This window comes from Oncorhynchus kisutch, linkage group LG23 (genome assembly GCF_002021735.2).
Source record: "Oncorhynchus kisutch isolate 150728-3 linkage group LG23, Okis_V2, whole genome shotgun sequence".
NCBI lineage: Eukaryota > Metazoa > Chordata > Actinopteri > Salmoniformes > Salmonidae > Oncorhynchus > Oncorhynchus kisutch.
The window spans coordinates 25,775,002-25,793,829 of NC_034196.2; the positions used below are offsets into that span (position 1 = coordinate 25,775,002).

General features: G+C 42.1%; 1 protein-coding gene across 6 annotated transcripts; it reads left to right on the top strand.

Annotated features, from left to right (window-relative positions):
* The first annotated feature begins 3,994 nt into the window (after positions 1-3,994).
* Positions 3,995-18,800, top strand: srek1 (splicing regulatory glutamine/lysine-rich protein 1). 6 transcript variants are annotated; one of them, XM_031803047.1, is made up of 13 exons: positions 4,001-4,250; positions 4,450-4,583; positions 5,455-6,493; positions 6,872-7,002; positions 7,453-7,638; positions 8,117-8,295; positions 8,647-8,780; positions 9,068-9,182; positions 9,283-9,372; positions 9,756-9,899; positions 11,502-11,573; positions 11,786-11,912; positions 15,518-18,800. In XM_031803047.1, exons 3-13 carry the CDS (start codon positions 6,463-6,465, stop codon positions 15,677-15,679), a joined length of 1,371 nt encoding a protein of 456 aa, XP_031658907.1. In that variant the 5' UTR covers positions 4,001-4,250; positions 4,450-4,583; positions 5,455-6,462; the 3' UTR covers positions 15,680-18,800. The 6 variants fall into 6 exon arrangements, with proteins under 6 accessions (XP_020312836.1, XP_031658907.1, XP_031658905.1 ...); XM_020457248.2 differs by having other exon boundaries at positions 4,007-4,250; positions 7,450-7,638; XM_020457247.2 differs by lacking the exon at positions 5,455-6,493 and having other exon boundaries at positions 3,995-4,250; positions 7,450-7,638.
* The last annotated feature ends 28 nt before the right edge of the window (positions 18,801-18,828 follow it).

Genomic DNA, 18,828 nt, shown 5'->3' on the forward strand with positions numbered 1-18,828 from the left:
TTGGCCCGCCCGTTCCCCAGACCTGAATCCAATTGAGCACATCTGGGACATCATGTCTCGCTCCATCCACCAACGCCACGTTGCACCACAGACTGTCCAGGAGTTGGCGGATGCTTTAGTCCAGGTCTGGGAGGAGATCCCTCAGGAGACCATCCGCCACCTCATCAGGAGCATGCCCAGGCATTGTAGGGAGGTCATACAGGCACGTGGAGGCCACACACACTACTGAGCCTCATTTTGACTTGTTTTAAGGACATTACATCAAAGTTGGATCAGCCTGTAGTGTGGTTTTCCACTTTAATTTTGAGTGTGACTCCAAATCCAGACCTCCATGGGTTGATAAATTTGATTTACATTGATAATTTGTGTGTGATTTTGTTGTCAGCACATTCAACTATGTAAAGAAAAAAGTATTTCTTAAGAATATTTCATTCATTCAGATCTAGGATGTGTTATTTTAGTGTTCCCTTTATTTTTTTGAGCAGTGTACTATGTCTATAGTAAACACTGTGCAATACTGTATAATAGTAAAGATTACTACGGACCTACAGTATCAGCCATTGTCTCATACACTATCTAAAGGAGAGGAGACATGACTGGAGTGTGAACTGCTTGACCGTGAAGGGGCAGGGCATTGTAACTCACACATGCCTATAGTTTATTTCTTGCTTCAAACGTGTGGGTCGGCTGTAACTGACACCACGTTTATAACATATCTCTTTCTTTATACATGGGGTTTGAGGTTGGCAGGACTTAAGAGAAAGTGTGTTTATAATTGTGCTCAGTCCTGCAATGGTCACCTCTCATTAAGCTATCTATTTTGCATAGTTGGTTCACGGTTGCACACAAGAGTTTAGGCAACATTTCTGTGCCCTGTGAGAGATGAAATCTTGGTGTGCCTTGCAACAACCAAAGGCTCTGCATGGTCAATCCAGGTTCTGCATTGGCCATACAGCATTTCTGACAATACGGCCTCTGCATGAGTCATGGTATTCATACTTCTTGCACTTCGCAGAGCAGTTGAGCAGAGCTATTGTGAAGGAAGTTCTCAAGGAAGTGAGTTTGTGTTTATACAGGACCTACCATTGCCACCAACCATCAACCAATTATATCAATGAGGAGCCCTCCACATTGTTAAAAAATATGGGTGTGGTGCCATTAAAATGCTCTGCATGGTCAATCCGGCATCTGCAGTGACCGTACAGCATTTACTGGAATGCTTCTCAAATATAATGTTTTATGCGTTCTCCACACTCGCTGAGTCACTCACATTAAACAACCATCTTTCCTGTAGTTGTTTGTCTTGCCAACGTAGTGGTGCACACACTAAACAATCTGGCACAGACAGGGTGTCACACTGTAAGATTCTTTACTTGGTCGTGAGGATTCTCCATACCACCACGCTGTCTCGCCAAAACAATGATGTGATTAGATTGTTAAAATAGAACGAGCTGTGGCTCAAAGCAGCCTCAAAGGAGTTGATATTTCGAGCCAACATTTTTTATTAAATAGCATTGCTTGTGAACTTCAGAGCTGAAACCATTTTACTCTGTGGCTCTTGGATAAAGGCAAGTACAAACGCATACTAATAGTCATCGCTCCCACTCGAGTGTCTACACATTCCAAGGGATGCGAAACATTGTCATCATCTCACTGGCTTCTTCTCTGGTGAGCTCTCATTGGCTATTGCTGATCACGTTCTCAAAACGTGTCTTTGCACATCTCACATTATAAGAGCATTGCAGATTTTGTGCTGATAACAACAAACATGTTTGAAAATATCGGGAGGTCTGGGACTGCTCAAAGACCGGATCGGTAGCCCCAGATTGCGTTTCTGAGCCGCTCACATTAAACGAGTGTCATTCATCGGAGCCAAAATTGTGTAGTGTACATCCGGCTTAAGAAAAACCCTAACCGCCGCAATACTGGTCGACCAAACCGAGTATTGCCCAAATTCGAATACTGTCACAAGTAATTAAAACAAGGACAAAACCCAAACAAGAAGGCACAAGTCAAACCCAGTGGGAGTGACAGCAGACCACCCAGATGGAGAGGCTAGCTAGTTAGCTTGCTCCAAGCTATTGAATAGCTGCAGGTATACTTCTGTGCTTATACACTCTTAACATAGCACTCTTACCAAGCAATCCTCTCTGGAATGAGCCGAGAGAAAAGCAAGAGGTGGAAGTGGTGCGGTAGCAGCTATTTAAGTGGCTCAGCAGAAGCCTCAGCACTACCTGGGACACGGGACTAATGTGAAATCCTTACTCGGAATGTATTCTGCCGCGTAGAAGGATACCATATTGGAGTGCTCAAATATAGTGCTACATAACACCGCTTAATCAAAACCGTCTAACCCAGGGCTCTCCAAACCTGTTCCTGGAGAGCTACCGTCCTGTAGGTTTTCGCTCCAACCCTAATCTAGCACATCTGATAAACTGAATCAAGTTAGTCACAACTAGGGTTAGTGTGAAAACCTACAGGGGGGTAGCTCTCCAGGAAAAGGGTTGGAAAGCCCTGGTCTAACCTATAGCAGAGCATTTGACACATCCACTCCTTTCCACACTCCCACTACTTTCCTTTTCGACACACCCACTCTTTTTCAAACGCCCAATACTTTCCTTTTGATACACACACTCCTCATACTCCATTTGCTGTATTGACATGAAGCTATCCCCTTCCTGTTTGCTTACTAACGAAATGACACACTCCTCGACCACTTATTGATTTCCGGGTCACAGAAGATATAGGACGGAGGATGGTCGTTTGCCCAAACAAGAAAACCCCTTAGTTTCAGCAAGTGCACTGTGCCATTAAGTAAGAAATGGTGCACAGCTCCTGCTTCTTCCAGATGTATAATATTTTGGTTCCACCTTGGCGACCCATTTTTTAGTTTTGCCATGGAAACGTCTCCAATGTAGATTTTATTTAGTAATTATAAAGTTTTCCCTCTGGGGTTTCTCATTAGGCAGAAGTCTATCCTCTCTCCTCCGTCCTCTCTTCTCCATGACCCGAAACCAATAAGTGGTCGAGGAGTGTGTTAGTTTGTTAGTAGGCACACGAAAGTGTTCTCCCCTCCTCGATAGCCACCTTTTATCGAGGATAGTCATGTGTATTGTACTGCAGAATCATTTAAAAAATTTCCACACCCCCTTTGAATCAGCTTTTGTTTCATCAGAGAAAAACACGTTTAAAAACAATATTCTACTTATTGTTTTATATATAAAATGTCTTGCACAACATTTTTTTTGCACTTTACACATTTATTTTGGGATGCATCCCTGTTAACTTAATTTGCCTAATGATGCTCCGAGCAGAGAAGGACCGGCTCATTTCAAGCAAAAGCATTTCCATCCACTTCGACTCTCCTCGATTAACTGTGGCTTTTTTCAAGAGGAGAGAGGACGCAGTCTGGTGATGAAATCTAATTGAAGAAAGACCCTTGATGTGAGACATCCTTGACACATGAAGGCGCTGTTCGCACAGCAATCGGTGGAGACATCAAGATCTTTCAGCATTACTGTCAAAGATTTGCTAAACTAACCCAAGATTGACCATAGCATGTCGATTCCAATGGGAGCAAATTAATCACAGTGGGCCGAACAAACAAGGAAGTGGGCAGAGCCAAGCACGAGCTAGGGAGATTATATTGGCCCGTTCTAACAAGTGTTTGCATATTTCCGTTAAGGAACGCCTACTCTGTGAAGTGCGTGTGTGCAATTGCTAATTTCGCCCTTGCACTGCTTTTAAACAACGCCATTTTGGGGCGAAACTTTACCCGCAAAGGGTAAAGTCTACAAAACGTAATCCACTTCGTAACAGATTGTAGTTTTCTTAACAGTATTAAACTCAAATGTTTCATTGATGAGAAAATTAGCAGACTATCGTCCAAAATCCTTCTCGCTCCATCTTCTCCCACAGCCGCTTCCCCTCACCACCATATTTGGTTGTGAGTGGGACACGCCAACCGGATGCTTCAGATTTATACATCCGGTGAAACGTCTGGTTCACTGTTCTGTCTGTGGTACTGTCTTTGCTGCCCCTGTAACCGTTTTCTAGAATTAACGTTCGGATAGTCATAAAATACGATTTCCTGTACATTTTCAAGAGGAAGCATTTCGAAAAATGAGTGGAATTCCAGGCACCGCTGTCATTCAAATCACCAATCTGTCGTCTGCCGTGAGTAGTGAGCAGATGCGCACTCTCTTCGGCTTTCTTGGGGACGTCGAGGAGTTACGTCTTTACCCCCCGGAGTAAGCGCTATCAATTCGGCATGCCTAATAAAGAAACACCCAGGATCAAGGGCCTACTCCGCACGTTTACCATTGGTGCAGCTAGCTACCGGAGTTTACTTAATGTAGATAGATAGGCATGTATAACTAACGTTGACTTGTAAACTGTGTTCATTCAACATCCATGTAATTTCTAATACATGTCTGTGTTCTCTTACAGCAATGCACCACTCCCCTTCTCGTCCAAAGTATGTTACATAAAGTATCGAGAGCCTTCCAGTGTTGGCGTGGCGCAACATTTAACCAACACTGTATTTATTGACAGAGCTTTGATCGTAGTCCCATGTGCAGAAGGTGAGTATGCCCAAACTCATTCAAGTGATGATGTTGACATAATGAGTGTTTTGTGTAGTCAACACACTTCCTGTGAAATTGTGTTGTCTATTGGTTCGTGAAACCGCTGAAATTCTAACGTTAGTATCCTACATTCAAATAGCAGGTACATGCAAGTGTTTTTTTCCAGTGTTTTGCTGTGTTGGTTTCCATTAGGAATACACATGAACACAAATGCACTTTCACACTTGCACTGTATCCAAGATGGCCTAATCCACAATGAGCACACAATTTATCCTAAGCACCTGTCACAACTAGCTAGATATAAGCAGTGTGTTTTGTCATGGGGCTATACACAATATGAAAATAACATGATCATTTGCACGGACCATGGAAGGCACATTGTAGTAGCAGGAGTAGACACTTAGAGTAACATCATAGACTAGTACCACCTCACTGTATTCAATGACAGTTTATGCTGGTCTGGCAATACATCATCCATATTCTTGCGAAATAACACTTGACTCGGATTCTGATGTTCATGACAAAGGTTGACGTGATTGTTATGGGTATAATGCATAGTGATATGGAGGTGATTTCAAGGATATGGTAGAATAACATAATAAATAATTAACTACTTCTTTTCTCTCTTTATTTTGTTTCATTTTTTTGTTTTTTTTGTTTTGCTTAATCTCCCTGTCTTCTAGAACCTTCTCTTGTTCCATTATTTAGCGTATAGCTTCTCAAAAAAAAAAAAAGTGGTCTCACCTTATCTAACCGATTCTCTCACTTGAAATGCTTTTTTGTCCACGTTAACTTAGTGCTGGATGGCTACTGAGTTTATTAATTTGGTTTTGTATGTTTTTTCTGTGTGATTATGTGTGCATATCAGATGACTAGACTGGCCCAGCTGTTACACTACACTAGCCTGAGTCAGGCATTGTTTTCCAAGCCACTATCCCCGCTGGGGCCACCGCTGCCTTCAAGGGGGGAATGTGACCAAGGAGAATAAGCCCGCTGAACCTTCCAAGATGGACACCTTGTCTCTTTTTATTTATCTTTCTTTTCTTTCTTTTTTTGGTTGGTTTCTTTTAGTTTTTACTTTCACATGTTGTCCCTTGCCTTGTCTGCTCCCTCTAGACTCTAGCTACACTATTGCATTATTCCTAGCATATTGTTTTTCCGTTTATTATTTTGGGTTTTTCTTTTTTCCTCTCTCTTTCTCTCACCTCTTCTCTTTCTTTCTTTTGCTCATTCTCTCCTTCCACAGTCTGTGATTGAGTTCTGTCCAGGTTGCCATGGCACCCAGGTGGAATGTGTATCACACATGGGCTGCCATGAAGATGACTAACACATTTTACTTTCTTTGTCTCCTGCTCTTGGTCTATGGTTAGGATTTCAAATATAGGGCTCATCTAAACCTTAAACTCAATAGGAAAAAGTATCATTAACTTATAAGTAGTAGAATAGAATAGAACCTTTACATTTTACATTGGTAACATAATGCTTATACTGATAGTATAAGAATTTGATTACATGGAGTTTTTATTTATTTTGCCCTTAAGCCTTAAATTATTGTAATTGTTTTTTTTCTTCTCAAAACAAAGCCACTAGATTAATTGAAAGACCCACTGCGCCCTTCCCCTCTTCCATTCAGGAACGGCAGATTGAACCAGTAATAAGAAAGTGAAAGATTTCAAATCCGTTGTTTTTAGGTTTTAAGTTTTGGATAACGTTTGGGAATTTCTCAAGATTCTTAAAAAATGTTCTTCTTTTCTGTATCTGATGTTCTGTGTGCTATTAGTGATGCAGCCATCATGAACGGTTGTCTTGTGTTGCACTCCTTTCCAACACTGCGAAACGATCGCCCTACGGGAAAAGCGCCCATGCTTGCTATCGTATGGTTCATGACCAATATGTTTCCAGTACAGGTGACCCATACCTCAAAGTGTTCTCTGCATTATTTTTTGAATCTATGAAAAAAAGAGGACAAAAATCAGGATTTCCCTTTCGTTTGTGAGGAAGAAGTCATGTTAACGTTTTTGTCTGTTCATAGCCTGAATGCTAAATGACTGACTTGTTACAGTAAATTTGAGAAGTAGAGGGAAACCTCACTGTGGATGCTCAACCTTTTTTTAGCATCGGCTCTTAGACTCCTCAGTAACTAGCCAATAGAGCTAGGTCTTTGTATGAAGAAGGAATGTTCTCTCTCTCTCTAGAATACTGGGGCTATAATACTGCAGTCATAGAGGACGCAGAAGGGTTGTTTCCTGCCATGATCTGCTCTAACTCCTCCCCTTGTCCCACAGGGAAGATTCCAGAAGAAGCCAAGGCCTTGTCTCTCTTGGCACCTGCTGCCCCCCCTGCTGTTCCTGCTGTACCCAGCCTGATGCCAGGCGCCGGCCTGCTGCCCCTTCCCACCTCGGCCCCCATACAGACTGTGAGTTTGGGATTAATAGACCGTACCAGGGTGCTCAAATTCCAGTCCACAGACCAACTTTGGTCTCTGGGATGTTGCTGACTGGTCCCACAGAATAGTTGTGACTAATATTTAGTAAGTTCTCAAGTGTTAGTTTTAATATAAGTAGTCTTCCAAGACGTGCCATAGCTTGCCAAGCCTCTGGTACAAAAAATATTGAGAAACACTGTGCTATACAATTTTTGATCAGTAGGAGGTGTATTGCTTTACCACAGACATATTTATTAAGCTCTATAGCACCTGTGCAACATTTGGGCCTTTTATTTTCAGAAGGGAACAAATGGCAATCAAACCTAAAGATATCATCAAACTGTTTCTATGTGCGGTACATCTTACCTGAAAATCTCTCAATCTTTATTCCAACTCTCCATCTGCCTAGTAAACCTTGCTCTGTTTGTGTTACTGCAGCAGCTGAGCGTCCCTATTGTGAGCCTGGCGGCATTGCCAGCTGCCCTGGACCCTGCAGTGTCGGCCCTGGCTGTGACTGGAGCAGGTGGGGTGTCGTCCTCCGCCCAGCCCCCCCTCATGGGGAACGTGGATCCCTCCAAGGTGAACGAGATCAGAAGGACTGTCTACGTTGGCAACCTCAACTCGCAGGTAACAGGGACCCTAAGAGTAACTGAAGTTCTGTGACAGCTATTCACATTTTCATATATATTTCCCATTGACATGAATGCATGATTTAAGCTCAAAAGTCACGTTAGGATAAAGCACTTGGATGAAGCTCTTTCTCTGTTATATTAAGGGTTATCATCTGTCATAGGATGATGCCATAATCTTATGACGGTTACAGATGTAAGATCTTAATTTGAGCCAGTTTGCTACAGTAGGAAAATTATTCTGCTGCAACAGGAAATTTGAATTATTATATGGATTATAATTCATGGATATTGTTTTAGGGGTTGATCAATTTTACATTAGGGCAAATCAAGTCTGATGTTTTTAAGGCTTTAGAAGCCTTTTTTAACATTGAATACACTACAAATTCTCATCAATAAAATAGTGATCGCATTAAGATCCTATACCTGTATCTTATTGCATTAAAGTTCAAATGTGCTCTCTTCTCCCTCCGTAGACCACTACTGCAGAGCAGCTGCTGGAATTCTTTAAGCAGGTGGGCGACGTAAAGTTTGTGCGCATGGCCGGGGACGAGACGCAGCCCACGCGCTTCGCCTTTGTGGAGTTTGCCGACCAGGATTCGGTGTCCAGAGCGCTGACCTTTAACGGAGTCATGTTCGGAGACAGACCCTTGAAGTAAGTCTCATAACGTTTTTATTCTATAGAAAACGTTATGTTGTGTATCTCGTCTCAAAATATTATTAGTGGAGATACACCTATGTGTTACCCTGTTCACTGTTATTGTGGAATATTGATTGTGATGATTGTGCTTCTCTCCAAATTCAAATTAAATGACCAGTTGACATTTTTTGTGGTAGTACTACCGCACGTTGCTCAATACTGTGCTGTCTTTGGAATCGACAAACGTAGCAATTGAAAGTCTTATGCCTCTTAAGTGAATTGTTTTCCATGTCTGGTGATTTGCCTTTCTGTGACTTGATGTTCACTAAGTTGCGTTAATGTGATATAACGTTGTGTTTTGGTCAGGATTAATCATTCCAACAACGCCATTGTGAAGCCCCCAGAGCTGACCCCTCAGGCTGCAGCCAAGGAGCTGGAGGACGTAATGAAGAGGGTCAGAGAGGCCCAGTCCACCATTGCCGCCATCATAGTAGAGCCAGGTCAGAGGTCAACCACTCATCCTCACGGGTACCCTTGTAGCTTTTTTCGTGTGAAAATGGTTGGATGGTATGAAAAGGATTATGCCCGAGCCAAATGCATCCTAAATTGGATTTATTTAAAAGCACAACTCAAAGGCAGGCACAGATTTAGTCAGCAATAAAAATGCTCAGGCTTTACTGCAGATGGAAGTACAGGTATAGGAATAGATACACGTTTCAACATCACATGATGTCTTTCACAGACATGGATTGGTATGATTAGTCTGACCAATCACTTCCTGTTACAGAGGAGGTGAAGAAACGCTCATCCAGTCACTCCCGACGTTCCAGGAGATCCAGAACACGGTCACGATCGCATTCCCGCTCGAGAACGAGGAGGAAGCGGTCCCATTCTAGGCACAGGTACGGCCCAGGATGGAGAATTCCTCTCACAGGCAAATAAAGTGAACTTGATTTGGTCTAATAATATAAATTCTCCCCTTTTTTGCTTTCTCGTCTCCAGAAGCAGGCTCTCTCAGAGGTCGCGGCCCAAGGTCAGCGAGTCCCACGTCTCTCGGGGGATCCACAAGAGACTTTCGCGCTCCAGATCACGGTAGAACTACTGCAGTCTGTTGTTCCAACTATTTTACCTTGAGATAAGCCTGAAGGCTCTTGTAAATCAAATAAAGCTGTTAGGAAATCTTTAGTCATGAGGATGGCGTTCATTCAAAAAAATGTGTATAGTTTAAATGTGTATAGTTTATTTTGTTAGTCTGCACATCACCTTAAATGGTGTGCATTCTTTGTTTCTTTAGCTTTAAGCCAGGACCCAACATTTGGTAAATACTTAGAGGACTGTGTTTTAGCAGCAGTGCCAGTATGATGTTGAGTTTACTCATTGAATCACTAGGCTCCAGTCTCTCTGTCATGGTTTGTACCAGCTTGCAGATCAAAGGCATCTAGGAAAGGAGTGACACACTTTCTTGTGTACTGCAGGGACAGGCGGAAAGAGAGGGAGCAGAGGACGAGAGGAAAGGAGGATATATCTCGGGTTATAGAGGACAGGAGGCAGAAGGAGAAAAAGGCTAAAACACCTCCAAAAAGCTACAGTGCATCCCAAAGGTCCAGGAGCACGAGCAGGTCAGCAGAACACCATACTATACATGCTTCTTGAATGTACTCAGTTGTCAGTTTATTAGGTACACCACCCCTTTCACAAAAAATGGTTAGCTTCTACAGACAGTGAGTCATGTGGCCCTGGCTTGTTATATAAAGCCGGCAGGCGGGCATTGTAACTGTTCGATTGAACATTAGAATGGGCGCACTGGTTCCAGTATCTCAAAATACCAGCCTCCTGAGCTTTTCACCCCAGTGCGTGAAAAGGACATGTAAACACGTTAATCGGTGTTCCAGCTGTGTATTTGATCTGTGCATGTGCTAGCAGCAGCCGAACGAGCCTCCCTCTTTAGCGCGAGTAAAGTGTGTTCAGAACAACTAGAAGTTGTTTTTCCACATACAAACTTTATATGTTTGAATTAAGAATCAAATATCCTTCCCAAAAATAAAATGTTCACCTTGGTAGAATGTTTGTTTTGCTTGGTGATTTTCTGCATTTTCAGAGTGCCATCAGGTAGCCTGATTTCAGATGTGTCCATGTAGATAACAAAAACATGAGCTTGCACACACCCAGAATAATAGTTTGTGTGGAGGTGCTGACTAATGGCGAATAAACTATAAAAATAATGAAAGTCGCACACTCCATGTGTAATCTCCCAGCAATTTAATGGGTATTTACCAACGTTTCGGCATCACTGTGCCTTCCTCAGATGTGTCCATGTAAACAGAATTATTAGGAAATTGTTATTCTTGCAAAACATGTAAACGTTTTAATCTAACTATTAAATTCATCTGGCTATTATTGTGTGCATGTAACTGCACTCAGTGTCAAGTGTTTACTGTAAATGATGCAACAACAAAAAACGTCCAGTAAGCGTCAGTCCAGCTCGTTGATGAGAGGTCGAAGGAGAATGGCAAGAATTGTGCAAGCTAACAAACGGGCCTCCAATAGGCTAATAATGGTGCAGTACAACAGTGGTGTGCAGAACGTCATCTCGGATAACAGAACTCGTCAGTCCTTGTCACTGATGGGCTATTGCAGCAGACCACACAGGGTTCTACTCCTATCAGCTATGGGCACGCCCTCACCAACCCTTAGATTTGAGGAGTGGAAAAACTTTGACTGGTCTGAAGAATCCCGGTTCCTGTTGCGTCATGCTGATGGCAGAGTCAGGATTTGGTGTAAGCAGCATAAGTACATGGCCCTATCCTGCATGGTGTCAATGGTACAGGCTGGTGGTGTAATAGTGTGGGGAATGTTTTTCTGGCACATGTTAGTTCCCTTGATACCAATAGAGCAAAGTTTTTAACGCCACACCTTGTGGAATCCACGCACTGAAGAATTCAGGCTGTTATGGAGGCGTACATAATACATTGACCACTGAGTGTATATAGTATATCAAGCTGAATCCTTTCTAATTGATTTATAGTTAAGCACACATCTTAAATTAGGGTAGGGCCTGTTGATGAAACAAAAATATAGTTATTTGTTCAGCTAACACACTATATAAAATGAGGACTGAACTGATGTACACACAATAATATCCATAGGCCTGTCTGAGAGCTCTCGATATTGACTAAAACTCCCAGTTAATATTAAGAAATGTTGTTGTAAATTATTTTCAGGGGCCACAGAAGGAAGAGCAGGGATCGTTCTAGGAGTCCCAGAAGGAAAGCCAGGTCTCCCTCACCAAAGAGGTACAGTAAAACAATGTAGTACAACAGGACCATTCAACACAACAATCAGCACCACCACAACCAAGCCCATAGGGTGGGAATCCTAACTTGAGATACACGTGTGTAACTTAAATCTTACATTATGATGGTCTCTGGAAGATTTGCACAAATAAGACTTTGGATGACATTACTCTGCCGATCATTAAGGGTTGTGTTGACATTTACATTTGCAGAGGGAGGAAAGACGAGAAGAGGGAGAAAGCAAGGGATGGCAGCAGGGAAAAGAGGGAGAGTTCCAACTCCAGGAAGAAGAGCAGCAGAGATAAAGAGAAGATTGAGCTCAAGGCCAAACCTATGAAGGTGAGAAGACTAATGCTATAGTTGCTGACTTCTGAATCCACTCCTGACCGTAAGTGCACTTGTCAGAAGTTGACTATATTTGTGTCTATAATCATTGTCCTTTAGGGTAATGTCCTTATCACTGTAATTAGCATAATATCTGCACGTCGTCAAGCCTGTCTCGGAAAAACACTGGCCTACTTCTCACTGACTGCACTAAAGATCAAATCTCTGTGAAACTCCACTCTTCAGAATTGATAACAATCTGCAGACAGCTTACTAGAGGTTCCTCACAGTAAACTTTGTTTGGTGACTTTCAACCATGGGGGACTTGCCACTGCAAGTGTTTTGTACAGTGTGTGTGTAGTATGAACAATGTTGCGCATAGCTATATTCTAGTTTTGAGATTTTGGGCCTCGCCCATTCTTTCCTGCAATATCCCTTTGTAGTTTTTAGTGTTAATTTGAAGTATGAAGTACCAATAAAAAGTATGTGGTGTGCAATAGAGTAGGTCAGATCAATAGTCTGAGGTGAGGCAAACTGAAAGGTAAGGACTGAGTTTGGCAAGAGCATTTACACATGCTGCCCCATCCTGTAACTCTTTGCAAAAATTGTATTAAAATTGAGCATTTAATCACACTAGAATGTTGTTTTTACCATGACTCCTGCTCTTTCTATACTCTTTATGACAAATGATTGCACTGTTTTTACATTACAATTTGGGTTGTACAGTTCATTCGGAAAGTATTCAGACCCCTTCACTTTTTCCACATTTTGTTACATTACAGCCTTACTGTAAAATGGATTAAATTATTTTTTTCCCCTCATCAATCTACACACATTATCTGTTTGCAGATTTATTACAAATAATAACCTACATTTTTTTGCATACAGTACCAGTCATGTGTTCATCTCTTTTTCAAAATAGTGTTAAACAAATCAAAAAAAATTACATTTGAGATTCTTCAAAGTAGCCATCATTTGCCTTGACGACAGCTTTGCACACTCTTGGCATTCTCTCAACCAGCTTCACCTGGAATGCTTTCCAACAGTCTTGAAGGAGTTCCCACATATGCTGAGCACTTGTTGGCTGCTTTTCTTTCACTCTGCAGTCCAACTCATCCCAAACCATCTCAATTGGGTTGAGGTCAGGTGATTGTGGAAGCCAGGTCATCTGATGCAGCACTCCATCACTCTCCTCCTTGGTCAAATAGTTCTTACACAGCCTGGAGGTGTGTTGGGTCATTGACCTGTTGAAAACAATCACAGACCGTGTCACTAGCAAAGCACCATCACACCACCTCCTCCGTGCTTCCATTGACCTACTCTGCGTCTCACAAAGACACAGCGGTTGGAACCAACATTTTCAAATTTGGACTCATCAGACCAAAGGACAGATTTCCACCTAATGTCCATTGCTTGTGTATCTTGGCCCAAGCAAATCTCTTCTTATTAGTGTCCTTTAGTAGTGGTTTCTTTGCAGCCTGATTTCATGCAGTCTCTTCTGAACAGTTGATGTGTCTGTTACTTGAACTCTAAAGCATTTATTTGGGCTGCAATTTCCTAGGCTGGTAATTCTAATGAACTGCAGCAGAGGTAACTCTGGGTCTTCCTTACCTGTGGCGGTCCTCATGAGAGCCAGTTTCATCAGAGCACTTGATGGTTTTTGTGACTGCACATGAATACATTTTCTGGATTGTCAATCCAGTTTTTTTCTGGATTGACTGACCTTCATGTCTTGAATGAATGATGGACTGTCGTTTCTTTTTGCTTATTTCAGCTGTTGTTGCCATAATATGGACTTGGTCTTTTACCAAATAGGGCTATCTTCTGTATACCACCCCTACCTTGACACAACTGATTGTCTCAAACGCATTAAGGAATTCCACAAATGTAACTTTTAACAAGGCACACCTGTTAATTGAAATGCATTCCAGACAACTACCTCATGAAGCTTGTTGAGAGAATACCAAGACTGTGCAATGCTGTCAAGGCAAAAGGTGGCTACTTTTTGCATACTACATGATTCCATTGGTGTTATTTCATAGTTTTGATGTCTTCACTATTATTATACAGTGTAGAAATAAAGAAAAAACCCTTGAATGAGTAGGCGTCAACGTTTTGACTATTCAGACCGTTTGCTATGAGACTCGAAATTGAGCTCAGGTGCATCCTCTTTCCATTGATCATTCTTGACATGTTTCTACAACTTGATTGGAGTCCACTTGTGGTAAATCCAATTAATTGGACATGGTTTGGAAAGGCACATACCTGTCTATATAAGGTCCCACAGTTGACAGTGCATGTCAGAACAAAAACCAACCAATGGAGGTCAATTCCTTTGACCCCGAGACAGGATTGTATCAAGGCTCAGCTCTGGGGAAGGGTACCAAGACATTTCTGCAGCATTGAAGGTCCCCAAGAACACAGTGGCCTCCGTCATTCTTAAATAGAAGTTGGAATCACCAAGACTCTTCCAAGAGCTGGCCGCCCGGCCAAACTGAGCAAGGAGATGACCAAGAAACCGATGGTCACTCTGACAGAGCTCTAGAGTTCTTCTGTGGAGATGGGAGAACCTTCCAGAAGGACAACCATCTCTGCAGCACTCCACCAATCAGGCCTTTATGGTAAAGTGGCCATACTGAAGCCACTCATCAGTAGAAAGCACATGACAGCCCGCTTGGAGTTTTCCTAAAGGACTCTCAAGACCATGAGAAACAAGATTCACTTATCTGATGAAACCAAGATTGAACTCTTTGGCCTGAATGCCAAGCATCATATCTGGAGGAAACCTGGCACCATCCCTACGGTGAAGCATGGTGGTGGCAGCAGCATCATGGTGTGGGGATATTTTTCAGCAGCAGGGACTGAGTGACTAGTCAGGATCAAGTTAAAGATGAACGGAGCAAAGTACAGAGGTCCTTGATGAAACCCTGCTCCAGAGCACTCAGGACCTCAGACTGGGTTGAAGGTTCACCTACCAACAGGACAACGACCCTAAACACACAGCCAAGACAACGCAGGAGTGGCTTCGGGACACGTCTCTGAATGTCCTTGAGTGGCCCAGCCAGAGACTGGACTTGAACCCGATTTGATCATCTCTGGAAAGATCTGAAAATAGCTGTGCAGTAACACTCACCATCCAACCTGACAGAGCATGAAAGGATCTGAGGTGTACCAAGCTTGTAACATCATACCCAAAATAGGACTCACGGCTGTAATTGCTGTCAAAGGTGCTACAAAAAAAGTACAGAGTAAAGGGTCTGAATACTTGTGTATATATGTGACATTTATATTTTTAGAGTAAGGCTGTAACGTAACAATATGGAAAAAGTCAAGTGGTCTGAATACTTTCCAAATGCACTGTTTTGTGTTATGGTGAGTGTGACTAAATGTGCTGTTTTCTTGGCCAGGGTGTCCTTGAAATATAGATATCAATCTCCATGTGACTTTCCTGGTTAAACAAAGGATATATAAAACTAAAGTACAGTGACATGATGTCCTGTAGTCAGTAACCTTAGCTCTTAAATGTTTTCACTGTGGCCCTAGTGTTTTCTGTTGATCCACCTAGTATAGTAAGGCCTGCTCTATTTGAAATTTAATTTTGAACGTGATCCTTTGATTAGGTGGAAAGGGACTACGACAGGAAGGAGAAGGACTACCAGAGTGACAGGGAGGGGTCGGCCACACCAAGCGAGGGTTTGACATCACCCTGCATCCAGCACAACGGCAGCTACAACACAAACACAGAGGATGACGCTGCCTCGCTCGCCGACAGCACTGAGTGATGGGTGTGAAACCAGGCAGAACCATGGGAACGAGACAGTCCACTATGTATCCAGCTCCTGTGATCTTTACCTTGGTATAACATACACATACATCCCTTCCTGTTCCCCAGGCTGGCACAAGTGTGCCAAAAACCATTAGATCTTATCTGATTATTTTCCTAGTTCCAGTTTCTTGGTGTGTATTTAGTGTAAGACCGTATAAGAGAATGCTGACCCCCTATGCCCATTGCTGTGAATCTGTTGTCACATGATATTCATATTGAAAATAGACCTTAACGTGCACAGCTTGTTTTTATAGATGTGGAGAATGTGTGCTTTTCCTACAGTAAGAACTGTGTTGAACATAACATGCTTGTGGTTGGTTTCCTGTTTCTTGGTTAATTTGGTGTTTGTGCTATCGTGCAACACTTCATCTATTTTGGTTACTACTAGATGCAAGGTGTCTGTTTGTGCACAATATCTTAGTTTGCACCCAATGTAAGAAATGCTGTTATTTACAAATTCTTACAAAATCAATATTTCTATAAAGTAATATTATGTGGAAGATCTTATAATGCAAGATGTCTAGTGTCTGTTGCTGTTAGAAAGGCCTTTCTCAAGGCTTCAACCAGCTTCATGGTTCAGCATGCCAACCCTACATTATACAGAGGTTCAACTTGCTTGACACATAGGAATGAGTTAACAATTCCCTGGCAGACAAGTCAAAGTGCCTAGACTGACATTGTACAAAAATACACTAATAATAAACTTTATGAAGTTATTGAGATGCAAGATGACGATGTGTTGGTATTCTGCTTAAGCAATCGGGAAAAGTTGTTAGATATGAGTGGTGTTGTCTTGGATACAAACAGCAAGCGTAATATTCATAAAATCTCAGTTTTACCAATCATAATTAAGTTATATTTGTAGTTTTGCGTTCGTTTGGTGGTGATGGATTCCAGTGTTTTGTATGAACCCAGTGGCCATGGGGAACCCTGCAGTACAAAGTGTTCAATTTGGCTCCAATTTATCAGCAGTATTTTATTTTCAACCAGAGTTTTTATCAAAGCTATGTATGTGTTGCAGTGAGTATGTATGTAGTACAAGTTGATTCAGGAGTGAGTGAACATGGTTTTCTCCTCACCAAATTGTGTTTACGTATACAGTATCTATGCTTCGGATTGAAGGACCTAATTTTTGCAGAGTTAAGAGATACATAAGGCATTGGTCTGAGTTGTTTTATCATTTACATTGTCTTAATGAAGGGTAAAGAAATATAACAATCCACAACATTCATGAGACATTTGAAAGGATTGTGTAAAGAATGTATTTTTTTATATTCATATAATGCATTCGGAAAGTTTTCAGCCCCCTCAATTTTTTCCATATTTTGTTATGTTACAGCCTTATTCTAAAATGTAATAAATACTATTTTTTTCCTCAGCAATCTATCCACAATACCTCCATAATGACTGCAAAAATAAGTTTTTAGAAAATGTTGCTAATTTATAATTTAATGTGAAATCACTTTTACGTAAGTATTTAGACCCTTTACGCAGTACTTTGTTGAAGCACCTTTGGCAGTAATTACAGCCTCGAGTCTTCTTGGGTATGACGTCCCAAGTGTGGCACACCTGTATTGGGGCGTTTCTCCCATTCTTCTCTGCAGATCCTCTCAAGCTATGTCAGGTTGGATGGGGAGCGTTGCTGCACAGCTATTTTCAGGTCTCTCCAGAGATGTTCGATCAGGTTCGGGCTCTGGCTAGACCTCTCAGGGACATTCAGAGACTTGTCCCTCCTGTGTTGTCTTGGCTGTGTACTTACGGTCATTGTCCTGTTGGAAGGTGAACCTTTGCACCAGTCTGAGGTCCTAACTTGCTCCACAGCACTTTTCATCAAGGATCGCTCTGTTCAGCTTTGCCTTGATCCTGACTAGTCTCGCTGCCTCTGAAAAACATCCACACAGTATGATGCTGCCACCACCATGCTTCATCGTAGGGATGGTGTCAGTTTTCCTCCAGACGTGAAGCTTGGCATTCAGGCCAAAGAGTTCAATCCTGGTTTAATCAGACTAGAGAATCTTGATTCTCATGGTCTTGAGTCCTTTAGGTGCCTTTTGGCAAACTCCAAGTGGGCCGTCGGACCTTTTACTGAGGAGTAGGTTCCGTCTGGCCACTCTACCATAAAGGCCTGATTGGTGGAGTGCTGCAGAGATGTTCGTCTTTGTGGAAGGTTCTCCTATCTCGACAGAGGAACTGTGGAGCTCTGTCAGAGTGACCATCGGGTTCTTGGTCACCTCCTTGACCAAGGCCTTTCTCCCCTGATTGCTCAGTTTAGCTGGGCGGCCAGGTCCAAACTTCTACCATTTTAATAATGATGGAGGCCACTGTTCTTGGGGACCTTCAATGCGGCAAAAAAATGTTGGTGCCTTTCCCCAGATCTGTGCCTCGTCATAGTCCTGTCTCGGAGCTCTACGGACAATTCCTTCGACCTTATGGCTTGGTCTTTCCTATGACATGCACTGTCAACTGTGGGACTTTTCTATATAGACAGGTTTGACTTTCCAAATCATGTCCAACTTGTTGAATTTATCATGGGTGGACTCCAAGTTGTAGAAACATCTGAAGTATGATCAAGGCAAACAGGATGCATCTGAGCTCAATTTTGAGTCTCGTAACAAAGGGTCTGAATACTTATGTAAATTTGCAAACATTTCTAAAAACCTGTTTTCGCTTTTGTCATTTTGGGGTATTGGGTGTAGATTGCTGAGGAATTGTTTTATTTAATCAATTTTAGAATAAGGCTGTAACGTAACAAAATGTGAAGAAAGTCAAGAGGACTGAATACTTTCTGGAGGCATTGTGTGTTTTATATATCACTCACACACACACACACACACTGTAGAGAACATGTGTACAAAAAGGTTTTGGCTCACTTATGTACATGTTAAAGATGTTGGCAACTAATGTGTGAAAATTATGAAAGAGGATATCGCAAACAATGCTTCAATGTTTTCTCTCTATTTTGTATGTTCGTCCTGAAACTGTACCTTTGACAAAGTACCTACTATATTTCAGACTATCCTAACCAAAAGAAATCCAATAAAGAGACTTTGCGTCAAATAAGTCTCAACTATACTTGTCATGCCAAGTGATGGTATTTGTTTAATC

Coding starts and splice junctions, on each gene's coding strand:
- srek1 (XM_020457247.2), top strand. CDS start 4,123: ATGAGTGGAATTCCAGGCACCGCTGTCATTCAAATCACCAATCTGTCG. Junction 4,251..4,449: donor TTACGTCTTTACCCCCCGGA/GTAAGCGCTATC, acceptor GTTCTCTTACAG/CAATGCACCACTCCCCTTCT. Junction 8,296..8,646: donor TTCGGAGACAGACCCTTGAA/GTAAGTCTCATA, acceptor TGTTTTGGTCAG/GATTAATCATTCCAACAACG.